This window comes from Cheilinus undulatus, linkage group 18 (assembly GCF_018320785.1).
Source record: "Cheilinus undulatus linkage group 18, ASM1832078v1, whole genome shotgun sequence".
NCBI lineage: Eukaryota > Metazoa > Chordata > Actinopteri > Labriformes > Labridae > Cheilinus > Cheilinus undulatus.
Genome location: NC_054882.1, coordinates 29,009,209 through 29,031,689, shown reverse-complemented (window position 1 = coordinate 29,031,689; position 22,481 = coordinate 29,009,209). Strand labels below are relative to the sequence as shown.

The 22,481-nt window shown below is 38.5% G+C and overlaps 2 protein-coding genes across 3 annotated transcripts in view; both read left to right on the top strand.

Annotated features, from left to right (window-relative positions):
- Positions 1–2,733: 2,733 nt before the first annotated feature.
- Positions 2,734–6,100, top strand: cln8 (CLN8 transmembrane ER and ERGIC protein). The gene is made up of 3 exons (XM_041812141.1): positions 2,734–2,805; positions 3,453–4,088; positions 5,177–6,100. The coding sequence occupies exons 2-3, from the start codon at positions 3,549–3,551 to the stop codon at positions 5,501–5,503; spliced, it is 867 nt and encodes a 288-aa protein (XP_041668075.1). The 5' UTR covers positions 2,734–2,805; positions 3,453–3,548; the 3' UTR covers positions 5,504–6,100.
- A 3,043-nt stretch (positions 6,101–9,143) lies between these two features.
- The window catches only part of arhgef10 (Rho guanine nucleotide exchange factor (GEF) 10), a 72,672-nt gene continuing 59,334 nt past the window's right edge, over positions 9,144–22,481 (top strand). For both annotated transcript variants that reach the window (XM_041812940.1, XM_041812939.1), the window contains exon 1: positions 9,144–9,307. The gene's annotated coding sequence lies outside the window, so the exon portion shown is untranslated. The remainder of the gene's footprint in view (positions 9,308–22,481) is intronic.

Genomic DNA, 22,481 nt, shown 5'->3' with positions numbered 1-22,481 from the left:
AGGAGAAAATGTTGCTATTTAAATTTCAGCAACCAGTAATAATAAACTCTTTATAAATAAGGAATAAATCACTAGAAGCAAGAGAATGATTCAACATTTCGTCCTAAACAGCTGTTGCATTTGACTTTCGGTAAAGCCTCACCTTATAAAAAAAACATGGTTTTAGATTAATATTCTCTTGTAGTTTATTCCTATTAAGATAATATTTTACTGTATAACCCCCTCAAGTATCAGAAGTAGCTACTCAGTACTTTAAGTAAATTTTAAATGACTTACTTTTTACTTTTACTTGAGTAGATTTATAGATCACTACTTTTACTTCTACTTAAGTATATTTTATCCAAAGTAACTTTACTTTTATTTAAGTACAATTGTATGGTACTTTTTCCACCTCTGGCAAATAGAGGAGCCCATGATGTCTCCAGTCCCTCAAAATACAAAACCACTAAGCAGTTCATCTCAGTACTGTCTGTTGTTAGCTGCCTCCATTGAAAGCTAGCAGCCAGTTACATGCTGTGTTTTTGTTCATTGTGAGGTAAATACTCCAAATCTATCAGCCACACTGGCCTACGGATCATTAAATGTGTCAAAATTGAGAGATTTGGGCCAGAAAGCTGTACATTTAATCCCCAACTGCCTGTAGTTGTACTCAGAGCAGAGCTTTTTTTGTTTTTATGAGAGGATCATATCTGTCATGAGTGGGTGTGGCTTTAGCTCATTTAACTGACACGCCCACAGCATCCAAAAGTAGATTTTAATTCCTCATTTTTCATGATTTTTACGCTTAATTTTACAAACTTAAAGATGTTTTTCGTGACTGAAATTTTCCCTGATAGTACATAACACAGCGGCATGTCATACAACAAACTTAAAAGAAAAATTTTTCATCACTTTGCAGGAACTTTAACTTGAGGTAAGGCCTGATCTTTTTTTCCTGACTCTAATCTGCAGTTGTTCAGAATGTTATTCCAAGCAGCAGTTTTCAAATTAATTTGAGGAAACATTAATAAATTTACTCAGCTGTTCTTGACATTTCACAGCATGGTTATCTATACTTGGTTTTGTAATCAAAACAGTAATGAGGTAAGCTAAAGCTTAAGCTTGAAGCAGGAGTAAACAATGACGTTAACCCTCATAATTTTAACAGATACTTTGTTGTTTATGATGCAATTTTTCTAAATGTCCACTAGGTGTCACCATTATCCTGAGAAGGAGTTTTTCTGACGGGTTAAAAAACAGGTTTCAGGGCTGCCAACTTTCTAGAAAAGTTAGATAGTAATTAGTTCGTTAGCAATGGAGACAGAGCTGGCTGTGCTACTTTCTGTCAGCTTGATTCCCTCATCAGAATTTCACATTGACCGTTGATCCTCACAGTCAAGCAGCAGAAGTTGCAAGAGCAGTCAACACAAACTGTTTATCCTCTGCTGGATTATGACACTCAATACAAATGTAAGGTACATAAATCTTCTGCATGCACCACCACACTGCAGTCTTAAACTAACACAAGGGTTGACATGTTCTCCCAAAAGCAACAAACTGATTGAAATGAATAAATGATGAATTAATTTATGACCCTGACTGTAGGAATAATGCTCGCTGATTCCAGTGTATCGATACAAATGACAGCCAATGTCAGTTCAATTCAGTTCACATCTTTGTTTGCATACTTTTATCCAAAAACATACTGACAAAGTCACAAACTGAAGATTTCAAGTCAACCCAAGGATGTGAAGTTAGGACTGGTCCAAGTGAATTTGCTTGTAATCCCATCTAGTGGACTTAAATGGAACTGCAGGAGAGAAATGGTGCAGGTCTCTTTTAACCTGGTTGGGTGTGTTATGTATAAAACCCCTTCTTTTTCCTATTTCGTGTCATTGATTCTTTTTCTTAGTAAATAGGCATTATGATAAGGACAGAATATGGGTATTATAGAATTAGATGTATCAGTAAGTTTGATAATATCATAGACTATATATTAAAATTGAATTTTAAGTATCTATCTAGAGAGATTTTGTTTTTTATATTTCAGCTGATTTGTGTGTGTGTGTGTATGTGGGGGGGGGGGCATTGAAAAGACATCATGCCTAAGGAACTCATCAGAATCCTTCACATGAACATCTTGAAAAATAATTAAACACTTGGCAGCTGTTATGCATGACTTTGATATAATATTGCCAGTGTTGGGAAGGCCTGCATCTGATTGCAGCAAGTCTCAAACAAAGCTCTTCTTGCGCCAGAGAGTTTAGTGCGAGCTTTAATGACACAAATGTATATTCTTCTTCAGATGACCTTTTTCAAGGGTCAATGAAACTAAATAGGGTTATCAAAATGCCTACATTTCTGATCCCTGTTGTTGATCTTGCTTGAAACAGTATTGTTTTTTAAAAGCACAGAATTTTATACTCACTTGGAGCAGTTATAAAACTTCATACACCCAGGTTTAACTACCATGTTTGCATGATATTTCTATTGACCACTTTCGATTAAGACGTAAATCAGCAGACCAGGTAAGACACTATAAAACACTCCAAACAATTTCTGTTGTGTGTGGGTGTGTTTACTGAATGTGTTATTTATCTGAGTTAGAGGTTAGAAGAAGCCATCCTACTCTTATAATATAACTATCATAAAACTGGACTTTTTAGCCAATAGGATTGGACGCTGGAGCGGCTTCGACCAATGGGCTCTCCGAAGGCTTAAAATAGGCGTCATTTCCTGTTTTGGGGTCATATGACCAAATTGAAGTCGTGTGATGTGAGACACTGACAACAACGGGACACGGTCCATCCTATACATGGGAATAAGGTATGACGATGAAGACGTTAAAACTGCTTTAAACTTATCGACTCACTTCTGTCGTGGAGCTTCTTGTGTGTTTACTGTTAACGCCTTGATCGTAGGTTTAAGGTTGGAACTAGCGTTTGGGTGTTCCGGTTTGAAGAGCGACCGTGTTAACTGGCGACTTTAAGCTACATGCGTCTTTTTCGGGTTTTCGCAATTTCTACGTATGTAGAAGACGGATATTATCCCATTTTATGCTGCCTTTTAAAGTTTTCTATCCAAGATAAAAACGTAGGGGTATTTTGTAGTTTAAAATCATAACAGTCAAGCCCCACACCTGTGGCAACAACTACGCCAGCCACAGAGGAATTCTGTTGCAAGTCTCCAGTTAATATGGTCACCCATTAAACCATAACACCAGACTTGTTTTTAAGGTAAAAAAAAAATCCGATCTGGAATAGCTTGTGTTATCTTAAGCCGGGCATCGAGCTCAAAATAACGGCGGGGTTGGTTTACTAGTTTAGGTCCAGAATCAGTGTTCAGTGCTCGGGTAAACATTTAAGTGATCTGAGCCTTGATCGCAGTTTCTTTTGTTTTAGTGATAGTAACGCGTTTGTGTGGTGTGGATAATGTGCTGCTGCCTTTCTTCATCTGTTTCCTATGTTTTGTAGGTGGTGATCGACACATCATGCACCCACCAGCCCCTGCTTACAACCCCACATGAGCTGAGCCTCCGTCGTCCTGAGCTCCAGTATCCAGTAAACATCATGAATCCTTACCAGCAAACCAGTCCTTTACCCCAGCCAAATGCAGAGTACTTTTCCTGGGACTACCGCCTCCTGCTTATCGGCCTTGGCTTTGCTTTCTATGCAGCAGTATTCCTCCTCTCCCACCTCCTGTCTTGGGCTGTGTCCCGCACCTACAACTCCCTGCTAGCTAAGGAGCAGGTTTTCTGGAACCTCGCTGCGACCCGGGCAGTATTTGGCATCCAGAGTACCATAGCTGGTCTCAGGGCTCTAACTGAAGACTCAGAGTTGTTCAGAGACAGAGTGAGGGGCCAAGAAAACTGGTCTTGGTTTAATGTCCTTACAGCTACAGGCTTCTTTGTGTTTGAGAATGTAGCACTTCATGCTTCCAGTTTGGTATTTCGGACATTTGACCTCCCACTGGCAACACACCATTTCTTTGCACTGTCAGGATATGCAGGAGCGGTGGTGTGGGATTCCCTGGGACATTATCTGCCAATGGTTACGCTGCTGCTAGAGATGAGTACACCATTCACCTGCATATCATGGATGTTACTGAAGGTAGACGCCTTCTTGTGCTTTTGTATCAAGTTAATTCAAAGTGTCATTGTTTTCATTTTTCACTGGTCCAGTCGCTTATTACATCTGAGGAGAAACTGAAGCAGGGTCACCACAATAGGAGAATCTCAAGCTACAGTATGATGGTAGTATAAATCAGAGTAGTAAAACACTTTTTGATACAGTGTTTCAATAATAGACACCCTAAGCCCCCAGTATTGGGTTACCTTTTGCCTTCATTCATCAAAAATAGTGAGGATAAACCTATCTAAACTGCACAAAACACGGGCAAAATTACCCCCCCCCCCCCACTTTGGTGCAATTTAGAGTGCAGGATTCCCCTGCAAATTTAGATGGGTCCATTCCTCTCTTACATAACTGTCCAAAGAACTTTTTGGATGCTTTAAGTCATTCAAATTGCAGATTGCATTGTTTAAAACATTTAGAATCAACAAAGTAAGGAAGCTTTTAAGGAAGTTTCAACAAATTAAACCAAAAAAAAAAAAACTCTTTCTTTCTTTCATTAGTTTGTCCAGTCTCAAGGAGTCTATGCCCATCTGATGCAGATTATTTACATGTTTTTTCTGGCAGATTGTTAATTAGTTACTAGAAATAAAAATAGAAATGTCACCACAAGTTACAGTTCCCTTTTTGGTCCCGTACATTGATGATTGTTAACAGATAAAGTGAAGCAGTCTTAGAAAAGGGAAGTTCTAGAGTGGCTAAGTTAGAGGTGCAGGTGTCCATGTGCAAAGGCTGTGATACTCAATGCTCTGGTCGTGGGATCAATTCCCAGTTCTGGCGCTGTTTGTTGCATGTCTTTCACCACTTTCCCTCTCTATGTTACCTGTCTCTGTTCAGCTGCCTTATCTAAATAAAGGCACAATGCCCCTAAAACTAATCTTTAAAAAAACAAAAGAGAAGTATCTTTTAAAGACTGTTCAGCCCCTGAACTCTCCTTGTTCCTCCTTCTCACAGATTTGTTCTGATTGTTTATTAGCAAAAACGATTTACCGTTGGTAAATCTGTAGAATTAAAAGACATTTCTGTCCAAACCTAAGCATAATTCTTTCTGTCTGCCTTCCTCACAGGCTGGCTGGGCCCACACCCTGTTCTGGAAAGCAAACCAATGGGTGATGATCCACACGTTCCATTGTCGCATGGTGCTCACATACTACATGTGGTGGGTGACTATAAATTACTGGGGAGAGCTGAGCACCCATGTGGCCTTACCTCAACTCCTGCTCTTCTTCACTGGCCTCGCTCTGCTCACGTTTATCATCAACCCCATCTGGACACACAAGAAGACCATGCAGCTGCTGAATCCTGTGGATTGGAACTTTGGCAACAAGCCTGCACCTGCAAACGGCTCCCCAAAGGGTCAGTCAGAGGTTTCTGTCAAACCACACGACAACTGAGGTGAATTGATGAGGTCATTTTTAACTGAAATATTTTTTTTATCCAAGTGTGAGGAGGCCATTGAAGTGATGATAGATTTTTTTTTTGTATTTGTATGATAAAATCTTCAGTCTGGTGTGTTACAAGGGAAATGTTTTTTTTTTTTTTTTAAGTCTTCAATGACTGCCTGGTACTATTTTGATTAAGTCTGGTATCTTGTCTACATCCAGGCACTTGTTTTTGCTAGGAAACATATACCAGTTATTAACTGAGTTTGCTCAGCTTTTAAAAGGTAGGCTTGGTTATTTAGAGCAATGGAATGGGGCCTTTCTTGTTTTCATCACCTCACGCTGTGTTGTGACATAGCCACTCTACTAGTAACACCATAGGTTACTAATTAGTAATGGTGAAGACTTCTTGAAAAACAATTCCAGTAGCACACATTGGCAGATTACTTTAAAAAAATCATGACATTTTAATAACTGCAGGAACTTGGCTACTTTCAGTCATGAAAAAGATATCTAAATTTATGAAATAAAGCTTCAAAATAATGAAAATGAAGAAGTAAAATCTGCTCTAGGATGGTGTGGGCGTCAGTGTTAATTTTGTTGACTAAAAATGTTCATTGACAGCCTTTTTTTCCATGACAAAAGCTATACTAAGACTAGCCAAAGATAGATTTGTGGTGACTAAAACTGACAAAAAGTGGGTTTAGTTTTTGTCAAGATGACTACAACTAGACTAAAATGTAATTTACTTTTTTATGGGACATTAATAATCCATGATATTTCTCTACTGTGGGAAAATCTGTCAAAATGCAATGCATGTGTATCTCTTTTGCCTCTTAGCAGTAGAAAGCAGGGACCCCAGGTTTAGCAGAGTGTATAGAATACACTACCATGACTTGGTAACAGATTTAGGCAAAAGAATTAATGCTTGGACTAAAAGTTAAGACTAAAATGTAAGGACTTTTTATGGACTAAAACTGGACTAAAACTAGACTAAAATGTTTAGGAGTTTTCATCGACTAGAACTAAAAAGGGTAGAAATTACTAAAGTGTGTCTAAAACCAAAAGACATTTCATCTAAAGACTAAAACTAAGACTAAAATTCCAAAACGCTGTCAAAATTAAAACTGGTGGGCGTGTCAGTTGAAAGAGTTTAAGCCACGCACACTCAGTGTCTCTGTGCCAGAGCAGAGAGACCGTAGTTGGGGATTAAATATACTTTTTTCTTGTACAAATGTCTCTGTTATGACTTTAAATGACCTGTAGGCCACTGTGGCTGATTTGAAAAATGACCTCACAGTGCACATAGCATGTAGCTGGCTGTAAACGTTCCATAAAGGCAGTGACATCAGCTAACGACAGACTATTGAGACGAACTGTTCTGAGAGGTAATTCCTCCATCAAGACCGGTGATGTCATGGGCTCAGGTTTTTGCCCTGCCCAAATCAAACCAAGCCAAGAAGGAGGTGAACAACGTTCTAACAGTCTCAATCAAAAATTCAGTCACACATAGATCTCAGTGCTTTCACATGTTTAAGACACCAATTTTGGATTCCACCTTACAGGGACTTCAATATTTAAGGAGGCCTAATCCTATATGTAGTATATCCATCTATAACCACAGCTCCTTTTTCTGTGCTATCGCCCAGTTATTATTTAGATTTAAAAAAGCCTGATAAAACCTCTAAGAGTTTGTTTGGGATACAGCTCAATATACAAGACACGTGAATAATTTGGCCTTGTTAAGTACAACCCCATTCCTGCTCTTACACTAGACATGTTTTTTTTTCAGCACTGACTGAGAACCGTATGTAGGTCAGTTACTTGAATAGTAAGAAATGAAGTTCTAAGGGTTGATTATTAGAGCTATTAGATCAGTCAGTTTAAACTGAGTCACATTGGATGATTTTGACTGTGACTCTGCTAAAGCAGAGAGGGAAATATTACCGTTGTCATGAAAGGAAAAGACTTCAACAGAATCTCCTTTGTTAGTGGACAAAGCTCAGGACTGGTTCACAAAAGGCTCTTTTGTTAAGAGTGGAGATGTCATGTAGCAAAACTAAAGTAGGTTTGATACAGAATAACCAATAATCATGTGGATTCTCTGGTGTTTTGTGTCAAAGTTTTATTTTCAAGCTTTAAGTACATGATTATTTCTGCTAAGGCCACATAAAAAATTCAGTAACATTGTTTTTCTTTTTTACACAATGGGCTCATTGTACTGAGAGTCTTGACATTGCGTGTTTGCCTTGTCCATTGTCATTCATTTGTCAAACAATGTTTTTATTCAGATTTCACTCTGCTGTGAGTTCCTCCACTTCTCAGTGTTTTGCTGTAACAGCATTGCTTAAGTAGTGCTTAATGTGACTATGTTTATTAGCAGTAGACATGTTTTAAACTGGTGAGAATTTCACCTAGTTAGGATATAGTTCAACACGATCAGGGTGGCTTGAAGGTAGACTCAAATGGCTATGGTATCAAAACAGTTTACAGCAATAACTAATGGGTGGTTCTAGTCATGTAACATTTAATTTCCTGGTTTTTCATCACAGAAGTTAGATTTATTTCATTTCACTTTTCAGTCAAACCCAGAAACACAGGGTGGCATAGGAAGAAGTCTTTTCGTCATAAAAAATAAACTTACCTCTTGTGAATCAACAGAATAACTAAGAAGAAGCTGTACTTTTTTGCATTTGTGTGCAACATGCTGCCTCAGTGACAGAGGCAACCCAAAGAACAAAGTGTATTTATGCCTTTTAAAATTGTGCTCACCAGTTTATCCATAGATTGTTATGAAAGTAATATTTGGATGCTCTGTACATGTGAGCTTGCTCATATAAAACTACCAGTATTAATAAGAACTTGCTGTTGAATTTTCATTTTACCTTGTTTCTGTATTACTGCATAATGACATACGGTAATAGGGTGGGTGGAGGTGTGCTGTAGAAATGAGTGTAGAATGCAAAATGCCTTTCAATGCCTTGTTTGTGTTTGGAAATAATACAATTCAGAAAACTGAATAAAATGTTTTCTCTAATACCAAATTTTGTCCCTTGAATTTGTCAGTACTTATTTAATAAGGTTGTGCAAAACAAAATCTAACAATAGGTGGCAGAATCGGGCTGGATGTCAGCTGAAGGTCCCAAGTCCCATTTTGTGCCGACTTTGGCGCTCGCTGTGGATAAGTGCTTCAAATCTCTACTGTACTTATGTTTGCAGTGCATGTTGGAGAAATGTATCATACATGGGCATTAAAACCTAGCACGTATTCTGACGACTTTTAGTCGAAATGTAAGCAGAGGCCCTTATTTGCGGCTCGTTCTGGTTTAATTTTTTAGAAAGCCCAGAAATCAGGCATGTTTAAGACCACGTGTTTTATTTTAGTCAGGATTTCTGAGACTAAACACGACAAACACCCTCGAAAGACTCCAACAAAATCCAACATCATCTCCGGACAGCTGTTTTAGGGGAGCCACCTCACACGTCACGTCGGCAGTTCAGAGCTGCTGAGTCCTTCCCTACCCAAAGCGTTCCTACCGGAGAAGACGTCGGCGCTTGACTGACGTTGTATGCAGCCAATCACAGCGGGCCTGAGGGAACTCTCAGCCAATCAGCCTCAAAGAGGCGGTAAAGAGTTTTCATGGATGTGGGCAGCTTGCATGGAAAAGAGTGAAGTTGAAAGAAGGACACTGGGCGAAAACTGGATGTGTTTGAAGTGTGTTAAGTTTATTTGAGTCTAGAATGTATTTCGTTTAACACTTGCAAAGTATTACTGCGAAGGGATACGGTTATTTCACCGGAGAAAGTCAAACAATGGTGAGTTGAGGACATTTTTTGAGTTTCTGACAAAGTTTTTAACATCCCTAATGTTACTGTTTTGCTAATAGCCAGTGCAGGTAAGCACGGGCGTTAGGCTAAATATGTGTTTAAAAGTCATATGAAATGTTTCTTTAGTGTATTACCGTGTGTCAAGTGTATTTTGGTCTTATAACACACTGTATTGGGAGATGGCTATAACGTGGCGCCTCAGCTTACTTGGCCGTGTTACCAACACTGTCACTACTAACTATAAAAATACTGCCTTTGCTTGTATTCTTTATCATCTAAATTGATGCGCCATACGCTCCTAATAAATGCGATTACAACTTGAGGTGCGTAAATTAAGGTTCATCCGCGTTTTGTTTTACCACGCTACCTTACTAAGACGCTTATGTATCTCAAACAGGTTTTTGTTTACGTGTTTAAAAAAACACCAAAACCCACTGAACCCCTCTTCCTCTATTTTGGATGCAACTGCAGGTGCAAGGTAAAGGTAAATGCTTCATGTTGTGATAATGCTGATTTTAAAGGAATGTCAAGTTTGCCATCGGGAGCATGACCATCATTTAATTCACATGAATCACTTACCAAGGGAATCAAGAAATCTGTGAAGAAAAAAATTATGCTTGATAATGAATTAAGAAGTATGTCTGCCTGAGCTGCAGTAGTCAGCCAAACTGCAAATTCAAGTAGTCATGCATAGCATTCCTCAGTGAAAGCACTGCACAGATTCAGTCATCTGGAAGATCAGTCTAAACAGGTAGTAAAATTATTATTGAATCAAAATGTTTATCTTTGTAGTTACCTTTTGCACAGTAAAGGGTAGTCCCTTTTAGACATCTGGTAACTTTAGCCAAGCTTAAAATAAGTTAAAATTCAGTGGAAACGTCTTTATCTTTCTATGATTTGGTGCCAAGCTAATCGAGTTTACTCAGCTTTTACATGCAAGAAATGAATCATTGCAGCAGGAACACACAAATATCTATGTACACAAAATATACACTCCTCTAGTAATTTGTTTAACAAATCAACCAAGGTGGCCAGGCTACAAATACACATGTAATACCTTTCACTTAAGTAACCCCTAGAGCTGTGGTTCTCAACTGGTGGGATGGGACCCAGAAGTGTGTCGCAAAGCTTTTTTCAGTGGGTCACGGATGAATGCCTGGTGAAAAAAATGTGCCAAATTGTCTAAGAGACTCTATAAAACATGCATGATTTGTCCTGTTTCACTGTTTTGTTAGACCTTTTGTACCGTCCTAGGCCCAAGCCCTAGTCATTTTTTAATAAATGCATCTGATTGACCAAAAAGATCTCCAAAATTTGGGTCACAATTCTCCTTGAGGAGCTGATGGTGGGTCCTGTGACTCAACCAGTTGAGAGCCACCGCCCTAGAGAAAGCACAAATCCCTTTTTTCCTTGATCAAATGTTCTACATTTGCCCCATGGAATCACTTATGCAAGTCAAAGACTCTAAATTCATAACATTTCACACTTTCTCCTCATTGAAACTTTCATTTTGGATGTTTAAGACATCTCTCTGGTATAGTAGTGAGACTCATGTAATAGAGCAGGTGTTGTCATGTGTGAAGAAACTTTAATATTTCACTGTTTTCCTGAGTTTTTTTTTTTTTTATTCATAAAGTCATTTTGACCGAACTGTATTTTTATGCAAGTTTTTACATATGATGTGGTTGTGATTTGTTGGATGGTAGGGGTATCTAAATTAGCTTTTTGACCATATGAATTTTCCCCAGGAACGAGGAACCTTTTGAGGAATTCCAATGCAGTAACCACATGGTACTATTACAGTACATTTCTACAACAGCTATGTTACAAATCTCACCCTGCATTAAGCCTTGAGACACTCATATTGATACTACAATGAGATGATGTTTGGTATCCTGTACACAAACAGTGTAGATCTGCACTACTCGCTCTGCTGATCCTGTCTGGCCTCTGTAACACCTCTGTGATTACCTCCAAATCCGTCACAGAGGAAGGATATCTTCAACCTCTCGCTACAGTTCTACAACATTCATAGTGAAGGCAAAATGTCACTGAGGCCTAAATAACATGGCTTGAAACAACACCGTGAATCAGCTCAGCATCTAGATTTAGCTAGGGTGTAACTGATCAACACTTTGAAAAGTCCCTGCACTGGGGTAGGTTATTTCCAAGGGTCTAGGAAATGTAGGGGCTGTACCTGTAGTGATGAACGCTTCTGATCGGTGGAGGACAAGCTTCGAGACTGTGCTTCAAGAATAGAGAAAATAAAGCCAAGGCAGAATCCATCTTCTAGCTTTAAATCAGGCATTCAGGCATTTTGAATCTGCTTTGCTTCCGGTGCTTGTCTCCTTTCCGGTGTTGGTTCAATGAATTGCAATGCAACAAATCACAATCAAAAAGAGCACAGTTGAATCTCCCCCTTGCTAAACGGGCTAACTGTGGTGCCACTCAAATGATGATGCTAGCCTGTTCAGCATTGCTGTATGGCCTCTGTCTTCTTCTTACTGTCACCTACAGGACTGGCTTACCTTTATTACTTCTCCATATGGCGTGATTTGTGTGATCTTCTTGGGACTACAGACTACAGTGGGAATGCAGAGAGGAGTGGGCCACAAGAACCATTTAGGTCCTATAAGAGAAATTCAGCTTACATTTTTGGGACCCTGGATTCTTTTGCTCTGATTTTTGATGTTTTTAAGACAGTGAAGTTAATGACTGCCGCTTGAAATCTTTGTCATGTAGATGCTTTGACAACCACAACCTATCAGCTAACATAGCAACATAACTCAAAAAGTTCTGGACAGAATTTGATGACATTTTCAGGAAATGTCAGAAATAGCATAAGGAAGAACTGATTAGATTTAGGGAGCGGATCACCGTCTGGATCCAGGAATTTTTTTAAAGGATTCTTCACTATTGGGAGATAGGGCTAATGGCGGAGGTCTGCGCTCTCCGAGTGCTTTTCTAGTTCTCTTCTATTATTAGTTCATTTGAGGCATACAAGGAAATAGTAACTTTGTAAATTGTACATTCTTTATTAAGCATTGTTTATTCTTTGCTATTTGCAGCTCATGGAAGTGCAAAGAGATATTTCCTTGAATCCATCTTAAAATGACTAAGAAAGTACCTTCTGATTACCATAAAACTAAGTCTATAGGCCACAGGTGTCAAACTCAAGGCCCAGGGGCCAAATGCGGGCCACGTTCAGTTTTACCCAGCCCGCAGGATCATTTCATATTTTAATTAGAAGTGGCTCACTGAATGAGGTCTGCAGATTTCCTCTAGTATAAAAATAGAAAATTTCACCTTAAAGATTATTTTAAAAAAGCAACATTAATTCATAAAAATCTGAAAAAGTAGAGAATAGAAATAAGATAAAAAGTCAGGAATGAGGGAAAGAAATTATTTTGTGTTTTCATTTCATATTTTTATTTTGCATCCCAAAATTATGACCTAATCCTAGGATTTTGACTTTTTATTTCATATTTTGACCTTTTAGATTCATAATTTTGATCTTTTCTCTTTTATTGACTTTTGAGGTTCACAATTTTTTATTTTAAATCATATTGTGACCTTTTAAACTCCTACTTTGACTTTTAATCCCATATTTTGACTTTTTAAACTCCTGATCTAGAATTTTATCTCATGTTTTGACCTTTTACAGTCACCATTTTGAATTTTATCTTCTATTCTGACCTTTTAAAGTCTTAATTTCGTATTTTATCTCATATCTTCACCTTTAAACTCATGATTGTAAGTCTCCATCTCATATATTTGCCTTTTGAAACCTTATTTTGACTTTTAATTTGTATTTTGGCATTTAGGACTTAAAAAGTTGACTTTTTAATCTCAGATTTTGAGCCTTTAAGTTATTTATTTATTTAGCATGTATTTGACATGGACACACAGTAACATTGATGCTGTGATATTTAATCATTTTGACTTTATGTTTTTAGAAATCTTAATATAATTTATCATCACTGTTTAATTTTTCCAATAATTCATTACCTGTGAAAACACAGTTGACTGCTTTTGGTTAAATCTTGACCCTGCTTGGCCCTCAGGTTTAACCTAAATTCAGATTTCGGCCCCTGCTGTGAATGAGTTTGACATCCCTGCTATAGGCTGTCAGAGGACACAGAGGTTTAACAAAAAGGCATACCAGTCATTTTTAAAGTGCCAGTTCTGGATTTACTGTCCACCCACCACCGATTATCTGACATAAAACATGGATTTGTTCCATAGTTGAGCAACAGCTGGGAAAGCAAAACTGCTCTTCTGAAGGTGGTTGTGTGAAATTGCCCTCATACCATGGACATGTTATATGTTGAAAACATTTCTCAAATAGACTCAGCAAACCTTGAAGTTCAGTGTACATCTCACCATAAATTGTATAGTGTTTGGAGAAGTATTTCTGCTGAATTTTTGTCTGTATATTAGAGAAGACAGAGCGAGACACAGGATATGAAGTTGGAGGGGTATGCAGCATTTTTGTACTGTGCTACATTATTTATCTCTATACCAGCTCATAGAAAGCCTGGGTAAAGACAGAGCAGAAGCAACCTTGGCTTTATAAAATGCCTCCATACTTTAAAGTCAGAGCAATAATTGTTTTCCTACAATTGAGAGTATTTTAGTTTTCCCGTGGTGATTCATTGTAGTTGTACTGTGTTGCTCTATTCATATTGTAATGAATTTAGAGCTCAAATCTATCGAGTCAACAAAAGCTCTTTGAAGCAGCCGCTCATCCACTGCTCACTACACACAAGAGAGTGTTCCTCTGGTTACATGTCGGGCTCTTTCAGCTTTGGTGTGGCTAACTGGGTGGGTGGAGACAAGTTAGGAGTGACAGCCAAGACTATGGCTGGCTCTGTTTTCAAATGGACACCACGTTTCAAATATTTTACGGCCCCAGTCTTTCATTTTGTCAAGTGACTTCCTTTCTGGGAGAGCTTCTTGGGTGTTTAGAGTCTTTTGCTAAGAACCAAGCTAGTCTAAAAAGTGGAATTTCTGATTCTGTGTAAAAATTCTTTTCTTACATTGAGGATTGTGTGGTATATCACAGTGATATAATCTTGCCTTTATTGGTGCATTTATACTGTGACAGCACTGGGTTGTAACATAGGCTACAATTTATAATATGGCTGCAGAACTTGTTGCTTAATCAAGCCATGTCCTCACGTGCCAGATTGATCACACCTCTAACATCAGTTGAAAACACTGCAGCCCTGCAGGCGTGATTATTGAAGTGTAATCCCAAACATCCACTCCCATTAGGTCTATAATTATAGCTACTGCCTGATAGGGAATACCAGCCTCATCCTGCTCTTCTGATTGTGTTGGTGTTCCCAATTTCTAGGGAAGGCAGTGTTACACTGGATTTGGGAAAAGGTGCAAGCATTTTGCGTTAGGACAGTTTTGCTTCTGCAAAAAGCGACCTTTAATAATGAGGAGGCTGACTGTGATTCATCAGGATACTTGTGTCAGTGGATTGGCGTTGCTGACAGTCTCAACTTGCAACAAGACAGGATTCTGAAAGGGAGCAATCCTCTGCCTGTTTGTGAGCTTCCCCACCCAATTTGAGGTCAGGGCGGGTGGGAGAATGTGGTGCGTTGTCAAGGCTGGTTGGCTCAGATACTCTGATGTGTTTAAAGGTTTCATGGTTGATCCAGTGAAAGCCTAGCAAAAAGTTTAGAAAGCATGCTGTGCTAGCTGGCAAAAATGATATACATCATTTTGTTGCCAACATGGTTTTGTGCTGTTCGAAATGCTCAAGGGGCTTTATTAACCCATCAGCTGATGCATGTTGTGCAATGCCAATGTGAATATGAATTACTCAGTTCAAGATCTTCATAGCAGTAGTTTTATTTTCCAGCTCTTCAGTGCTGATGGTGTGAAGCTATAAAGAGATGCCTTTCTTCCTTCTTGGTATTCTGCTGCGTGTTGACCTGTCCTACCCTGAACTCCCCTCACAAATACATTACAGTACTTTGTTAAGCCTGTCCATCCACTCTTTGTAGGCCTGGGATGTGCTGTTTTTCAGTCGCAGCCTGATTACTGTAATCCTGGCTGAAGAAGATTGGGACTCAATAAAACATTCAACACAAGAGCTGCAAAGCAAAAGAAAGGCACAACAGACTACTAGTCTCTCTCTGTCTCCCCCTCTCTCTCGCTCTCTCCCTCTTTCATAACACCCTCCCTCTCCTCCAAGCTTTTGTTTATGACTTTCAGCCCGTGTGTGGAATGCCACTTGTTGTCAAGTGTGCTCCAGAAACTCTGCACTAGAAACAAAACACCTTTATGGAACAAGTTGTTTGGTTTAGATTAGTTTTAAGCAGCACACTTCCATAACTGGTAGAGAAAATGTTGAGGTCCATCGGGAAAACTGAAGAGAAAGTATAAGAAATATAGTTTGAAAGTACTACAACTAGGGATGTATGATTTCATCGGCATATGTAAAAATGTAATATCAAGTGTACCATCAAGTATAGGTAGTTTCCTAGGCATTTTGAATGAAGTAAAACCAGATCCCTGCTCTTCTTTCAGCTCTGCTCTTCTTAGCCTCTCTTTCCACAGGTGACAGTTGGTGTTCTTTTCAGTGAAAAACAGTCTGTTTATATTGGTATTGGTTTTAAATTGATGCAGCACAACAGATTGATATCTGCCTCTGGTACCAATGCAATCCATGCCACATAATTTGTTGATGGGCTGATTTTTGTCATGAGGTCCAATCTAGGGATAGGCGTTTGGAAGAAACCTGCCAACTCGAGCATCTATAATGTTAAAAATCAATTAATTGATTAATTGTTATGTATGTATAAAAACATACATACATGAGCATATATATGTATAACATTTCCCTATATAACAAAAACAGGTAACTAATGAGTGTGTTTATCAATGATTTATTTATTTTCACCCTTTGAAAGCCTAGGGCTAACATAAACAAGGCATGGTCCCACTCACAATGTCATGACAGTAGATATTGTTGTGCAGAGTGAGATGTGTTTAGTCTCTTTATTTGATGCCAACATCAGATAGACTAAATTCCCCCTTGATCGACCAAATTCTTAACTACCAATTAATCAATCATCGATTAATTGTTCCCATCCCCAGTCCAATCGTGAATCCCTAAAAAAACAAGGAATGTACAATATTGGAAGCACTCTCTATGCCGATACTTACAAAGTCATTTTAGCCAATATGGCTAAACACCCCCTTTTTTATTGTAGAGGAGATGATCCACACCATGCTGATTTACTTTTCCATCACCAGTTTGGCCTACACTGAGCTATGCCCAAAATGGTCCTGCTGTTGAGCAGCGCCCAAGCATTCCCACCTTACCTCTACATGTGTCACAGTTAGGGATGCACCGATCCAATTTTTCTAGTCCCGATACCAATTCTGATACCTGGGCTTTGGGTATCGACTGATACCGATCCAATACCGGTGTTAAAATAATAACCTGCATGCCCTATTGTGGGATAAAACTGGTAACTATTTTGGGTAAAAGGCAAAAAATGAGTACATATGGAATTACTGAAGTTGATATTTGTTTAAACTATAAAGTGTTTAAATGTTTACCAGCAGTTTGGTAAAACAATGCTTCAGAACTTACAGAAATTACTATTCAGTTGTAAACGTTTATACCCTGTAGACTGATAATGCAGCAAAAAACAAAGAAAGTGCATCAGAGGTGTTTGTAACCACATACTGTAAACAAAGTGACAGTTCTGTGAGAAAATATTGCAAACAACCTTGTTTGATTAAATCATAATTTAGCCTTGGTGTCAGGTTCTTTAAGTGAGAACAAAAATTCTCGCTTTCATTCTGTCAGCGGAAAGCTCCTCTCGGCAAAGTTAACTGCTTCGTTTCGTCGGTCTTTTTCATTTGTTCGTATTCCACATATTCTTTGGCATGGTGCTTCTTTAGATGCTTAATTAAGTTAGTTGTGTTGAATCTTGCAGAGTGACAGCCCCCTCTCGAAATATTCGCTTTGCATATATTGCATGTCGCCATTGTTGTTGTCGGTGTAACGAGAGTGAAATGCCTCCACATCGCAAAGTCTCTGCTGTTAGCCGCCGCCATGCTATCATAGCTCTTCCCTTGACAGGCGCACGCTTGTGACATCATACGAGAGTGCCGAAAAAAAAAAGGCTTGGAGCTGGTTGCACCACGGATCAGCTCTTTCCCACCAACAGCTTTGAGGGGTTAGATTAGGCCGATACCCGATACCAGGATCGGTATCGGTGCATCCCTAGTTGTTGTTACATTACATTCCCAATATTTAAGGCAGATATATGATATTTACTGCTGAAACATTGGCAGGAATTTTCCTGATTGATTTCCTGACTGATATGCTAATAATATTGTACATCCCTACTAAAAGATATGTCTATTCCAGGTACTGTATGCTTCACCTGTAAGCAAGTTCTATCATTGATGGATTTCTAAATTTAGATCATGTGTGTGCTTTTCCGTGAATGTAAATAATCGAGATGTTGCTGGAAAAAAGCGTGTACTTGCCTTTCTAATCCTTAATTTACAAAGTAGGGTTCATAATAACATATCTAAAACAATCCTAGTAAAAAAGTATCTTATATTGTTAGCTGTTTAGATAGCAGCAATGATTCAAAAAAGTCCTGGGCACACAGTTTCAGTAATTTGTTGTTTTGATCACCATAAATTCAAGGCAAACTCCTGCATGATAAAATTGCACAAATGTGTTGTCAGCATGTCTTTGCAGTTTTCAGTGCACCTTCTTTTCTTCACATTAGCCTTGCGTTGAAACATGACTGAGAAACAGAACCACCGAACCCTTAAATAACCAACCCTTTTAAAAGTGGTGTTTCAAAGTATCAGACATTTTGAAAACCTTATCACAAAGTTGCTGTAATCTTAAAAAATAAACATTATTTGTTGCTTAATCCTATTAAGTATATGAGTGTATCCCATAGGCTGCTATAGAATTTAGCCCTCGGTTATCATAGTTGGCATAATCCTCCATAGTACAGCTGTGCACATAATGAATGTACATAGTGTCAACATGGGTCTGATCCTTGTCATTGTCTGTTTAACATAGGTTATTAGGAATACACAGGTGAGCAAATTGGCAGCATTACTCCAGCAGACCAGATGACTGTCTTCCTGTGCAGCGCAGCCTCCTGCAGCATGTAATGACACGCTCAGCTGAGTCTGTCATCAACTATATGGCTGAATTTGCCTGTCTGCTGTATCCTGATCTGTTCTCAATCATTGCTCTAAGATATGACTGCAACACTGTCCCTTTAATTAGACTCTGAAAATATAAGCCGAGCAGGGATACATAGATAATGGTCAATAGTTTGTTGTCATTTGTGTTATGGTTTATGAGCCTTTCTGCAAATGTGGCCTAGTGTTTTAGTGTTGACAGTATGCAGCAGAGACAGGTCACCGACAGATGCTGTGAGTTGTTCGTCTTCATTGGATATGCCAGGTGCCACTATGCTGCACACCACATTTGAAGTCGCTTCACACCACGGCCCTTTCAGTATGTAATTTGTGGAAAGGTGCATTTAGTTTTCTTCAAGAAGAAGGTAAAAAAAGCAAACAGAGTAATTATAGGAGAAGAGAGGGTTAGAGGAATCTGCAGGCTGGCTCTAAAGCAGCCAGGAAGCTGTCTTTCCTCATTGTGTGACAACACATCAAACACTGATCCAGCTCTTTTAGAAGATAGTACAATTTGTCATATCAGTTGTCTTTTCACAAATGAGTAAGAAAATGCTTTAATTAAAAGACAGAACCAGGCAGTGTGATATCGCTCTATGAATGCCCTCAGAAATAAACACACCTGAATATTTTCCTGCCTCTCCCCTCCTTTCCTTCCTTTTCCTGCTGTCCTAGAAATTGAACAATACATCTGAAAGGAAAGATGAGTCACCCCTCAAGGCTCCTGTCAGGGCTGGGCTGTTAGATGCCAATCCAAAATGTGCCAGTCAATTTACAACCATGCATGTCGTGCTTATTCAAACATCAACTCTTCAGGCTGTGCAGTGCTTCATTACTAGTTATCCTATATGATAATATTGGAGCTGCTGCTGCCCATGTCTTTGGATTCTTCTCTGTTGTGTGGGCTGTTTCTCCTCAGGCTATGTATTCTATATAAACCTGTCTGTTAGCATTAGAATTATCTGTCAGCCACTTTGTATTTGCAGACACTGGCTCTGTGTGTTCATAATACTGTTCTGGCCTTGTTCCTGATGAGCAGGGTGGAGGACAAAGAAGCAGAAGATTTCACATTATTTGTAGACAAAACAAACGTTGAGATTCTGAATGAGTTATCCTTTAGATCGTGTTTGCTGTTATACTGAGGTGTAGGCTTGTTTTAGTCAGACAAGAAGGAGGGTGTTTAGAACTTAAACCGTGGCTTGTGTTGAACTGTATCGACTGCATGGATATAATATGTGCCCTACATGCCACAACAATGGCGGCTTTATGTTACAGCATGATGTCATGACTCTGCCATCTATGGCAGTGTATGCTCGCAAGCTGAGGAAGTCAGAAAAAAAAAACACTTCTATTCTAGACGAGGCCTTGACAGAAACTGTCACTTTTGGATATGAATTGTAAATCTGCAAACAAAAGCTTTGCTGCTGAGGAATGTGATGTTTCGCATGCCCATGCAAGTCCAAAGGTCTCTCCTGCCTCTGCATGCGAAAGACATTAAACTAAGCCAAAATGAGAGGTTGTTATTGGAACATCACACTGACCGCTACACCCTAAAGGTTCATGCATATTGTGGTTAATTTTTGTATTCAAGTTGTGTCAAAATTCACTTCTGTTTTGTATTTTTCACCTAAGGTTTGCTACAGACATGACAATATCCCTGGCTGCTTTGATTGGAGATGCACAATAGTGGACTTTTGCTGATGATATGCAGATACTTACAATTTAATTTTGGATGATATTGATAGTAATACCGGTATTTAAGTGATTCTAATTTGTAATAAGAAAAACATACAAAAACAAGCAAAGTAGGTTTTTTGCAAACTATTCTAGAAAAAGATTTAAATGTGCATGTTTGCATGTTGTGTAGAGTATAAGCTGGTATTTTGACACACATTTTAGCTTAATGTAATATTGCAGGAATTAATCTAAATATTGATATTGCCCAGCCTTAATCAGGCATGATCTCAAATGTTAAATGGTTTGAGCAGAGGTAGAATTCTACTTTAGAGGCTCAGTGTGTGCAGCATCAGAGTCCAAAATCATATCATGGTATCGTAGTGTATAGTTTAAGTTCATTTTGTATCATATTGCAGAAAAAATGGCTATGTATTGAAAATGTTGTTTTATTAATAATGTTGATTTGACTAGGCAGAACCATAATTAACTCATTTAGCAGGGATGCATAGTACTGGGTTTTTGCTGATATCTGATACGCGGATATTAACAGTTTCATTTTAGCCGATACCTTATCAATTGCCTATATTTGCACATATTTTTCAGACCTAATTTTTTTTTCCTTTGAACACACTTAAAGGTTTGAGGTTGAACAAAGAAACAAACTTTTGTCCTTAAAATAAACTTTAAAGAATGAAAAAGGAATTTAAAAAAAGAGCTCAACTGACAGCGGTCTGTTGGTCCAGCTCAAAACTCCACTAATTTATTTGTACATATGGCTAATATTCACAGTCGATAAATGCTGATACTAAAGATGGGCGCAGTTAATCACTGAAGTGGTTGAATTAATTTATCAAATTAGCCAACAAGGGATTTACGAGTCAGTCAAATGAATTACCCATCATTTTTTTAAACACAGGCTTGAAATCCTGGTCTATAATGCTCTCTTAAACAGCAATGAACCTCCTGCCACTAAAGGCCGCTGTAGCTTCAGTTAATGGCCGCTGCCTTCCTGTCTGGCACTTCACAGATGTAAACATGAGAAGCTCAGCAATGTCTTAGCAGTTAGCGTGTAGTAGGAACAGCATGGTATGACAGGTTTTTAAAGTAGTAAATGGAAATCAAGGGCTAGGCGTCCAGGGTTGAACTCATGTTTAACTTCCACCTTAAGTGAAAAGAGGTCACATATTAAAGCACGATATTAATCTGCAAAGAGGAAGGAAGGCTGGCGGCGCTAGCTTGTAATGTTAGCCTTGCTGTAGAGAGAATATCAGGCTAATGTCACACCCGCTGACACTATGACCCTGAGAGGAAATAAAGGCTTAGCTGATACCTCCAACCAAAATATCGGATGTAGATTTTGGCAGAAAGTTTGATGTCTGCCAATACAATATTTGCTTTTTAATTATTATTTTATTTATTTATTTTTGCCTAATATCTGCCGAAACTGATATCAGGCTGATAATATCATGCATGCCCATTATTTAGGTTGGACTAGGCCTGTGAGGATAACAAATTTTGCTGGACGATATATTGTCCCACAAATTATTGCCATTAAAAGATATTATTGTCAACATTATTTTGAGACCCAGTTAACCACTAATGTAATAATAATATATCATAATAATGCCCTCTTCTCATCTAGCCTGTTTGGAGGCGAGAGACGAGGAAAACAAACACGCATACACATGGCAGTTTATCAAGGCCAGCAATATTATTGAGTTCATTTTCATTTATCGTGCGATTAATTGATTTATTGATTATCGTCCCAGCCCTAGGTTGGACCATCATGTGGTAAGAGAGAGTGCATACTGCAGTTTGTCATCCAGGAAGAAAGAGAGAGTGTTTGCAGTTAAAAGCAAAGCAGTGAAACTCAGAAATAAAATGTTATTTTCTGAATTTATTACAGTGGTTATGCTCTAAAGATCTTACAAGAATTTTGCTTTGTATTGAAGTTGCGTTGTTCTTCACTTTGTTACAGGCACAGCTTTAATTGATCAGCAAATATGATTTATTAAGCCCTTTTATTATCCCTTTAAAATTCATGTGCATGCATTAATGTCTGTTGCAGACAGAGAGATGGGGAGATCCAGTGGAGTGGAGAGGAGATGACTGATATTTTATTAGATTTTGATGGTAACATTTTAGTCTGAGAAATAATCTTAGTGGCAGGAATATCATGATTTATGTTTTTTACATAAAATTAGCCTGACTATTGATGCTTATTGTGCTATATCCCTGAGTTCCTGCCCTTGCCTTGTTGGTCAAAGCACTTTATATC

Bases quoted from the DNA above. Each gene is read 5' to 3' on its own strand.
- cln8 (XM_041812141.1), top strand. From the start codon at position 3,549: ATGAATCCTTACCAGCAAACCAGTCCTTTACCCCAGCCAAATGCAGAG. The intron at 4,089-5,176 runs GTAGACGCCTTC...CCTTCCTCACAG, and splicing joins TATCATGGATGTTACTGAAG to GCTGGCTGGGCCCACACCCT.